Raw genomic sequence first — 10358 nt, 5'->3', positions numbered from 1 at the left:
GTCTCAGCAGCTCAGGGCGGCTGCTCGAAAGGAGCGCAGCGAGTCTCAGAGGCCCAAGCGTCTCCTCCACCTCCGTCAGCACCGGCCCCGCCGCGCGGGAAGGTCCCCTCGGCCGTGCCGGCCTCCCGGGGGCTGCACAGCGAAATCCTGGTCTCGAGGCGGAGACACGGCCGGCGGGCCACAGGCTGATGGCCTTGCAGCGTGGTGGCGGGACGTGGCAGGAGCACAGGACCCTTCTCGGGGGACAAGGGGACCCAGAGACAGCGTGTGGTAGGAGCTCCCTGGATGAGGGCTGCCTGCCTTTCATCTCTGGGGATGAAGACCGCCTGGACCCTCTCTGAGGACCCACGGAGTTCGTGCTGCAAACGTGAGCTGGACACAGAGCTCGTGCTGCTCCCCTGGCCGGGTGCTGGGTCCCCGCCCTCACGGGCGCTGGGGCTCCTCAGCCCCGGCCCTGCCCTCTGGACGGGCCTGTCACTTCCCCTGCCTACTCAGAGTTTCATCTGTGAAATGGGGACAAAAAGGATAGTTACCTCACAGGCTTGAGATAGTACGTGTAAAGCATTTAATATAGTATTGTGCCTGGTATATAAAAACTTGTAAAAAAATCATTACTACATCTTAATAGGGAGACCGCCAAATGAAGGGGAAGTTCCCGGGGAATGAGTGATGGCAGGGCTAGGCTGTGTGTCACATGCTGGAGCTGTGCCCGCACAGTGCTGAGGTAACCCCGATGCCAGCCCCTTTCCTGGGCAGCTCTGGTTTACCTGTATGACCTGAGGGCCTCAGCTGGGCAGCACTGGCTTACCTCTCTCACCTGGGCAGCACAGGCTTACCTCTCTCACCTGGGCAGCACTGGCTTACCTCTCTCACCTGGGCAGCACTGGTTTACCTCTCTCACCTGGGCAGCACAGGCTTACCTCTCTCACCTGGGCAGCACTGGCTTACCTCTCTCACCTGCTTGGCTTTAGGGTCTCAGGCCCCGCCTCTCCCCCAGGTGTTTCTGGGAGGGTCAGGGGCGTGGCAAGCGCGCTTTACAAGGAGTCAGCAGAGGTCAGAGCCCACGTCTGAGGACCGGGGACTCCTGCCAGCACTCTGCCCGCTGGTGGCCCGCGCGTGATGATGCACCCATAGCAGCAGGAGGGGGTGTGGCGCCCACGGCCAGGCGGCCCGTTACACTTTCCACCGGGTCCCGCCTCGGGCCCGGCCCCTCGGCGCTGACGTCACGCGGAGACCTCCCCGATTTCCGTGGCCCACGCCACGTGCCCACGCTGCCCCCGGCCTGGCACCGCCTCTGCCGGCTCCCGAGGGCGCAGACTGCGAGGTAGGGGCGCGGCGGGGAGGAACCGGGGTGCGCGGCCCGCAGGACGGAGGGTGCGGGGAGGACCCGGGCGCGCGGCGAGGAGGACCGGGGCTGCGAGGTAGGGGTGCGGCGGGGAGGCCGAGGGGCGCGGGGACCCAGGCGGGGACCGAGAGGAGACCGGCGGGCTGGGTGGGACGGCGCCGCTACCCCGAACCGAGCGGGGCGCAGGGCCCGGGTCGGGACGCCTTGGCCGCGCCGCAGCGCCGAGTCCAGCCGCGCAAGCCCCGAGGACGCCCTGGCGGCGGCGGGCGCGCTCGGGCGCGGGGTCCGCGCGGACACGGAGGGCGCGCTGGGGCGGGAGGTGGGGTGTCGGGGACCGGTGCGCCGCGGAGGGTTTGGTGCAGTGCCGCGCTCTGTGCTCCGCGCCGGAGTCGAGACTTCCCGGCCTGGGCCCGCAGAGGGGAGCCGGGCGAGGGAAGGGGCTCGGGGACCCCTCCCGGCCTCCTGCTCCCCACGGGAGGGCGACCTGCGGGCTGTTTCGCATCCCGGCGATGGGAGCAAACAGGCTGTGGGAGAGCCCAGGGCCGGGCACGGGAAGAGGGCACTTCCTGGCCGGCCCAGGTGGGCAGGGAACGCCCCCAGAGAGCCTGGGGGCGCGGGGGAGGGGGCCACATGACCACCTAGGTATTGGTGGAGAAGCAGGCCCGGTGCTGTCTTCCTGTTTCCCAGGAAAACAGGCAGCACCTCCAGCTCAGAAAAGCAGGGTGTGGGGTTCCACAGCGATGCCAAACTTGAGAATGCTGCCAGGGTCAGAGGGGAAGGCTGGGTCCTCCCCTGCCTGTCGTGGGAAAGGAAACTGTCAGGGTGGCAGCCAGGGCAGGGAGGTGAGGGCCCTGCAACAGGAAGCAGGAGTCTGACGCGGAGACCCTCTCCCCGTGATCGCAGCCCTCGGTTCCCCTCTGAGCAGATGTAAACCTCTGAGAAGTGTGAAACCACAAACCCTTTACCTCCCTTCTGCGTGGGGCTGCTCAGAAGGCAGACAGTAGTGAATAGCTCGAGGCAGCTGCTGGGATGTTTTGCAAAGCGTATTCAGAATAACAAGAATCAGAGCGTGCTTTCTTGCCAAAGTCCGAGGCATCTGTCCAGTCGGATTGGGAAGCAGGTGCCCGGCTGAGGGGTCTGGGGCCGCCTGCCCTTCCTGCAGCAGGCCCTCCCCTGGGAGTGGAAGCGGCCTGTACCAGCGCACGCCCTTCCCTGGCCTCTGGGCAGGACAGTGGACAGGTGAGGGGGACGTGGGCGCCTCAGGGAGAGGGGAGGCGGGCTGAAAACTTTGGCCGCGGTCCCAGTGTTAACAGGGGCAGGGCAGAGACATCCCACCGTGTACTGATGGTGAGACCTTCTCTGCTTCTGGAGGCCCACTGGCACGTTAAGAGTTCTGGCTCCAGCGTGAGGCATGGCTCTGAGATTGGACCTGGCCTCGGTTTCCCCATCTGAGACATGGGCACTGTTAATAGCACCTGCAGCGGCACAAGGTTGTGCGGCTCGAATGAGAGGCTGCCTGCAGGACTCAGGCGCGAGGCCGGCGGCCTGTGCTCCGCAGCTGCTGCCCCACCTTATGGGCAGAGCGGGGCGTTCATCGTTGCCAAGATTAGCGGGCTGGCGGGTCGCGGAGAGGGCCGAGAAGCCCCTGCTCCGGCTGCGGCTCCCTCGCTCGGCACCCCGTGGCCTGGGGCTCAGCCTCGGTCCCTGCCCACGTCCAGCTTCTGCTTCCGCACGAGGGGTGGTCTTGTGCAGAAATGACCTGGCAGGACCGAAGGGTCAGGCTTTCCCTGAGTGACCCAGGAAGAGAGTGTGGCCGCCCAGGGGGCCTTGAGAGGAAATGCCATCTGGGCAGACAGATGGCCGGACCCCAGAGAGAGCGGGACCCGTGCGGATGGACAGGACACACCTGTCATACACCCTGGGGCCCAACCTGGAGCCTCCCGTTGACCTGCCAGCCTGCGCCGGTCCGGGGCTAAGGTGGCCATTTCTTCCGAGCTCTTTGGGCTTCTGTGTGGCTGTTAGGCCAGAGGCTCTGCGCCGGGGCAGGTGCTCTGGGCGTCTCTGCCTCACACCAGGCCCGTCTTTGCCACGTGGACGCTCCAAGCACACGCGTGCTCAACACGGCACCGCGGGCCTGCGATCAGTTGTCCCGGGGGGAGAAGTCAGAGTGAAACGGTGGTTCTCCAAGTGTGTTCTCGGGACCCTCCGGTCATAACAGTGCTCACAACAGTACGGAGCCGTGGCGTCAGGTGGCGCTGCTGGTGGAGGTGGCGCTTTGTGTCCTTGTGTTGCACACGGCTCTCGTTTTTAAGTTCAGACGCGGCGTATGATCAATGTCACCGCATGAACCAAAGCTCTTGGGATCCCACACGGCTCATAACGGTGCAGACGGGCCCTAAGGTGGAGATGCTTGCGGCCTCCTTGGAAACACCGCTTGTGCCTCGGGTCCCTCTGGCGCACAGGACCAGAGGGACCTGGTCGGTTCTGGGCCATCTGAGGTTTACAGTTTGGGCCCAAGTCACTCCTGGGATGGACGTGCCAGGGACCTTGAACTTTTGGTAAAAAGCAGGCGTTTTTCGTTTCCCGAGGCTTTGCCTGGCTTTGAGGTGTTTGCTGGCAGTGAAGGCCCTGAGCGGGGTCGGTGGGTGGTAAGGGACAGTGGGTGCTGGCAGGAAAGACTCTTCAGGGGTGGAAGAAGGTCCTGCACATGAGGCCCAGAGTGACACTAGACAATATTTATTTTTATTGCCTTTTATCGTCTGCCTTACGTCTCTGTCAGGAGTCAGGAGTACTGTGTCTGAATCCTGGTGAGCTGTGCAGCCCTGGGCAAGTGGCCTCCCGTCTCTGAGCCTCCGTGGCCTTGCCTAGAAGACGTGAATACTAAGAGCTGCGTTTCAGGAAGTTGTGGGTTCAGAGGAGGTGCTGGGTCAAGAAGTGACTTGCGGTTTACAGATGGTGGACCTGTGAGGAGGGATGTCCTAGGATGTCGGTGTCTGTCCCACTTTCACCTCCTTGGCAAAGCTGTGACACAGACCCTCCTGGGCGTCTGGAAGGCCCCCGTGGCCCCAGAGGAGCAATTTATAGGCCACTCCCAATTACAGAAAGAATTCTGAGCCGGCTGTGACAGCAGGGAATGCTGTAGCGGTGACTGTCAGCGAGAAGCCTCCAGCTCGCTGTGGGAGGGTGCTGGTGAGCGGAGGGTCAGGGAGAGCCCGGAGCGTGTACCGGGGTCCCGTGGGCTGCATTTTGAAACAAAAATAGGTTGGTGAGATCCGCGTGGTGTCAGCGCTCAAGGCCGCTCCCGGGGCTCAGGGCGGACCTTGGACTGCAGCTGGCACCTCCTTTCTGCCGGGTCCAGCCTCGCTCTGGGCAAGGGAGGCCGGTGCAACCGGGCTGAGGCCCAGGGGAATTGAAGGTCACAGGGCCAAGTGCAGGTCAGAGCCCCTGCTGGCCTTCAGGGCGCTCCCTCCTCAGGGCTTCCTGAGCGCCGCTCTGTGCCTGGCCCCCGGGTCCCTGTGGCCCACTGACCACGCCTGAAGCTTCCTGGAGGGTCTGCCTTCGCACCCAGGACACCGGGGAGGAGGAGCTCCTAGAGCCCGGCTTGCAGCCTCACGCTGCTCGTGTCACCCCCTCCTCCTCGCCCCGGGGGTGGGGAAGGCCAGAGCTCGGGGAGCACACGGCTTGGAGGCTGCACGACGTGGCCCTGCCTCCCCCCTCCTTCTCCCCCCTCCCCCCCCAGAACCACGCCGGCCTCCCCGCTGCCCCTGCACCCGCCTGTGTGTGCTGTGTGTGTGCAGCGGGGCCTTTGCACATGCCCCTCCACTCGGGAGCCCCCCTGCCCGGCTCCCTCCCTCCAGTCTGCTCAGCTCCCAGCTTCTCAGTGAAGCCCGCTCTGGTCACCCTCTGGAAAAAGGCGGTCACAGCCCTGGCCCTCCTGAGCCCCATGCCCTGAGCTGCCTTCTCCTCTTCAGGTACCATTAATCACCTAACACACTAGACAATACTTATTTTCCTTGCCTTGTATGGTCCGCCTAAATCTCTAGCGTTTAAGCTCCACGAGGCCAGGGGCCCGTTTTATCCCCAGGTGTAGGCCGAGCCCCACGGATGCATAGGCACGCGGTGACTGTCGGGTGGGGGAAGGAAGGGAGCCACAGGGGCTCCTGCGCCGGGACCCTGCCCACCCGCCCCCCTTGGAAATGTTGACCATGTCCTTCTGGTCACACAGTCTGTCCTCACTGGGTCCTCCTCGCACATGGTCTGGGCCCCTGGAGAACTCGCCGCCGTGGCCCTTCCGTGTGCGCCGTGTGACGCGGTTCTCAAGTGGCTGGCGTTCTTTCCTGCAGCCCAGGGGCAGGTTGCTCATCCAGTACAGACTGTCAGTTTTGCCCTGGTGTCTGGTGGCAGGGACGGGGGTCTGGGCAGGGGTCCTGAGAAGGTGGCGCCCTGCTGCTCCCGGTGATGGAAACTGGGGTACTTGAAAATCGGTGTGTTCCAATCCCACCTCTGATTCTTATGTGCTGTGTGGCTTTGATTAAGCTAGTTTTAACCTTACTCTGCCTCAGTTTCACCCTCTTGAAAATGAAGAGAATAACTGCCCCCGCTTCCCTGGGTGTTAAAGCCCCGCCTGGAATGTAGTGGGGGATTCAGTGCTCTCGGTGATTATTTTCATTTGCTGCTGACTACTTAGAAATCCGGGGGGCTATGGCGTTGCAACTTAGTGTGACCTTTCTGGAAAGCAAATACAAATCGCTTTTGTACAAAAGCACAATTTATACAGATCACAATTTGGCTATACAAATCGAGATTCTTTTTTTTTTTTTTTTTTATCTTTTGGCTGTGCCGTGTAGCACGTGGGATCTCACTTCCCCAACCAGGGATCGAACCTGCGCCCCCTGCATTGGCAGTGCAGAGTCTTAGCCACTGGACACCAGGGAAATCCCTACAAATCGAGATTCTTTAAACATCCACACACAGTATCTTCCGGAAATCTCTCCTGAGGAAATGGAAACACACAGCCATATACGAAGATGTTCACTGTGGCGTTTTTGTCCAGCCATTAAAAATGGCATTTCTTCGGGCTTCCCTGGTGGTGCAGTGGTTGAGAATCTGCCTGCCAATGCAGGGGACATGGGTTCGAGCCCTGGTCTGGGAAGATCCCACATGCCGCGGAGCAACTGGGCCCGTGAGCCACAATTACTGAGCCTGCGCGTCTGGAGCCTGTGCTCCGCAACAAGAGAGGCCGCGACGGTGAGAGGCCCGCGCACCACGATGAAGAGTAGCCCCCGCTTGCCACAACTGGAGAAAGTCCTCGCACAGAAACGAAGACCCAACACAGCCATAAATTAATTAATTAATTAATTTTTAAAAAAAGGCATTTCTTTATAGACTGTTTAAGGACTTGGGAAAGCACTCATAATATACTAAGTCAAGAGGATGTAAGATTGCACACACAACTGGATGTAAATTGGTAAAATATGTATGCAGAAAGAAATGCTTAAAGCTCTCTGCTGGCAGGGATCTCAGTAGGTGTTCAATCCTGGTTCCTTTCCCTTCATCTAAGCCAGCAATTAACTGAAAAAACACATCCATGTGTGTATGTATGTGTGTATGCATGCACACATGTATATAATATCCCTGGAAAAAAATCACATGTGTATAATTTTCTGGAGGAAGATTTATAAATTATACATACACCCAATCTCCCCCTCTATATGAATATATGTGCATATGTTTACATGTACATATATGCACACATACACACATATATGCACATATGCATTTATTTTCTGGATGAACATTTTAAACTGAGGTTAGCTAAAGGGAGTACAGTCTCGTTTCTTTATTCTTCCCACAAAAACAAGGCCGTTCCTGTTTCTCCAGTTCGGCCGGGAGGCCTCGCGACTTTGTGCTCTGCAGACATGGGTTTGCGCATCTGCCTGACTTTCTAAATCATGGACCCGCCCGAGCGCACTTCTTGCCTTACTCCTGATCTGTTACTTTGTGCATCTTCTCTCCTCTGGCTTGTCCCTTCCGTCGCCTCCCCCTCCGAGGCACAGTCAAGCCCACAGCAGCCAACCCCTTCCCGGTAGCTTTTCAGGGTGTGCGGTGGGAGGGCGCGTTGTTTCTGATTAACCCGGGATGCGCCAGCCAGACCCTGCTCCTGCGTCGGGAGGAAAACCCCACTTTGTGAAGCGACTTTGTCACCGTTCCCCCTGCCCGTCTGTCCCCCCGCCCCGCCGCGTCGCCTCCCCCAGCAGCTAAAGTGCTCTTTGTTGCTTGCCCACGTCTCCCTACTGATGCTTCCACGGTCGGCACGTGTGCCCGCCCCTCGCCTGTGCTAGGGAACTTCTGCAGCCGGCACTGTGGGGCTGCTCTCCTTCCCCACAGACACTTGTCCAGCCCCTGGATGGCGTGGCCACGTGGACTCGGGCATCGCGGCTTCATCCGCAGGCCCTCGGGGCCCTCGCTGGGAGAGCCGGTGGCTGCAGGCGCTGAGGTGGCCCAGGCGGTGGGGTGACCACAGAGGGCTCAAGGGTGGCTGGTTTCCTGGTGGAGGGGCCTCTGGCTTGGCAGGTGCTCAGCACAAGGGTGAGGGGGTCTCACTGCCAGCGCGCCCTCCCTCCTGAAGGCTGGGAAGGGGCGCGTCCGCGCTGTCCTCTCCAGGGTTCCATGGAAACCGCATCCCTGCTTGGGGGGAGGGCGGACGCTTCCCCACACTTGGTGCTGGTTAAAGACCCGGCCCCCGAGAAGAGGGGAAAACGGCATTTCTGGCCTGGCCGGGTGCAGGTGCTGTGTCCTGGGGGTGCGTTCCTCCCCACAGAGCCCCTTCCCCGGGCCTGAGAGGACGGCCGGAGGCTCAGCCGGGCGTTTCCCCGCAGGTGCCGACGGGCCGGAGGGTGTCCGAGCCGCCTGCTGCTGCCGAGGAGGCCCAACGCCAGGCAGAGCTGGGCCTCGCGGGCTCTCGGCCTCTGGTCCACGTGCCGGGAGCCCACGTGGCCGCTGCGCTCAGCCCGAGGGAAGGCCGTGCACGAGCTGGTGGCCAGGCCCTGGGCGGTGCATGGGCGGCCGCGGGGCCTCCCCAGCGCGGCCAGGCCCGTCATGCTGCAGTGCCGGCCGGCCCAGGAGTTCAGCTTCGGCCCCCGGGCCCTGAAGGATGCGCTGCTGTCCACCGACCCGGCCCTGCGGCAGCTCTACACGTCCGCCTTCTCCCCAGCCGAGAGGCTCTTCCTGGCTGAGGCCTACAACCCCCGGAGGACGTTCTTCTGCACGCTGCTCATCCGCACGGCCTTCGACTGGCTCCTCAGCCGCCCCGAGGTTCCCGAGGACTTCGAGACCTTCCACGCCGCCCTGGCGCCCCGGAAGCAGAGCCCGGCTCGGAAGCACATTTACCTGCAGCCCATAGGTACCTGCAGCCCGTGGGTACCTGCAGCCCGTGGGTGCCTGCAGCCCGTGGGTGCCTGCAGCCCGTGGGTACCTGCAGCCCATAGATACCTGCAGCCCGTGGGTACCTGCAGCCCGTGGGTGCCTGCAGCCCATAGATACCTGCAGCCCGTGGGTACCTGCAGCCCGTGGGTGCCTGCAGCCCGTGGGTGCCTGCAGCCCATAGGTACCTGCAGCCCGTGGGTGCCTGCAGCCCGTGGGTGCCTGCAGCCCATAGATACCTGCAGCCTGTGGGTACCTGCAGCCCGTGGGTGCCGGCGGGCATGGGCGTGGACCCCGTGGGGCAGCAAGTGGTGATGAGCTGGGGGGGTGGCATCCTGGGCCATCAGGACACCCCGGCGGGGGGACGAGGGCCTAGATCTAGCATGAGGTGGGGATGTCTGTGCCTGGACCGCAGGCGGGACCTGATATGAAGGGGGATGTACTGCTGTGCTTGGGATTCGGGGGTGAGGCTCAGCTCTCCGCCCGCCCCAGCCCCACACTGTTCAGAAGCCCAGGGCCCTGGGACCCTTCGGGCAGCATCACTGCCCTGTTCTACCCGCAGCTGCCGCCTCATCCGCGTGTGCCGTCCTGGCCCATCTGTTGAAGGCAGCGCCGGCCTAGGCGCTGTGCTGGCCGCTTCCTCTGTGGTGTGGGGTGCTGGGTCAGGGTCACCCCGCTTCGTCGGTGAGGACACTGAGGCTGGGAGGGGTCACTTGACCTGCCCGGGTCACAGAGCTGGTGGTTGGCAGAGGCAGGATTTGACCCCAGTGCCCGGCTCTTAACCCCGAGGCTGTACTTGGAGACACTGGCAGGGCCTGGCGGGGACTCGGGGACTCGTGCGTGGTCCTCCAGCGCGGTCCTCCAGCGCCCAGACTGGGGACACCAGGTGTGAGGGGCTGTGCGTGGACCAAGGGCCGAGATGGCTCGGCCAGGCTCTGCGGGGCTTGCTGGCCAGGTGCTGGGGGTGAGGGGGCGGGCCACTGGCTCTGCATGCCAGGGCAGGCCTTGCCCCACGCAGGCTCGTTGCCCACCCCTCCTGCCCCTGAGGACCAGAGGCCTGCAGGCACCCCTCCTGCTGCATCTCCCGCTGGCCTGGGGACGCTGCAGCCGCTTTCTCGCAGGCCTCCCGGCTTCCAGCCTTGGTCCGTGTCCAGGGCGCTGGGCACAGGCAGATGGGGGCTCCGAGGAGCGGGCAGGGCGCCTGATGGCACTGCTCCGCCCCCAGATCTGAGCGAGGGGCCGGCAGGCGGCGCGCTTCTGGACCAGCTGCGGAGCTGCACAGAGGCCTTCTTCCTGGGCCTGCAGGTCAGGTGCCTGCCATCGGTGGCGGCCGCGTCCATCCACTGCTCGTCACGCCCCAGTCAGGACTCGGACAGGCTCCAGCTCCACACAGGTGAGTGCGTGCGGTGTGGGCACAGGTCAGGCCAGCGCAAGGGCCGGCCTCCGCCGCCTGGCAAAAAGCCCTTTCTGGAGGCAAAAGGTGGGAGGGAGGAGCCTAGGAGAAGAAAGGAATCCCCCTGCTTTCCTTGGGGGAGGGAATATCTATTCCCCAGCCTTTAGAAAAGGAAGACTGAGGCAGGGGTTCCCTTCC

General features: G+C 62.7%; 1 protein-coding gene across 1 annotated transcript in view; it reads left to right on the top strand.

Moving 5' to 3' along the window:
* Window positions 1-1283: 1283 nt before the first annotated feature.
* AMZ1 (archaelysin family metallopeptidase 1) overlaps window positions 1284-10358 on the top strand; it is a 25327-nt gene continuing 16252 nt past the window's right edge. The window contains exons 1-3 of the mRNA XM_059897623.1: window positions 1284-1324; window positions 8224-8747; window positions 9993-10160. Coding sequence (XP_059753606.1) covers window positions 8444-8747; window positions 9993-10160 — 472 coding nt within the window. The 5' untranslated portion in view covers window positions 1284-1324; window positions 8224-8443. The remainder of the gene's footprint in view (window positions 1325-8223; window positions 8748-9992; window positions 10161-10358) is intronic.

This window comes from Balaenoptera ricei, chromosome 15 (genome assembly GCF_028023285.1).
Source record: "Balaenoptera ricei isolate mBalRic1 chromosome 15, mBalRic1.hap2, whole genome shotgun sequence".
Taxonomy (NCBI): domain Eukaryota; kingdom Metazoa; phylum Chordata; class Mammalia; order Artiodactyla; family Balaenopteridae; genus Balaenoptera; species Balaenoptera ricei.
This window is presented reverse-complemented; position numbering and strand designations above follow the sequence as displayed.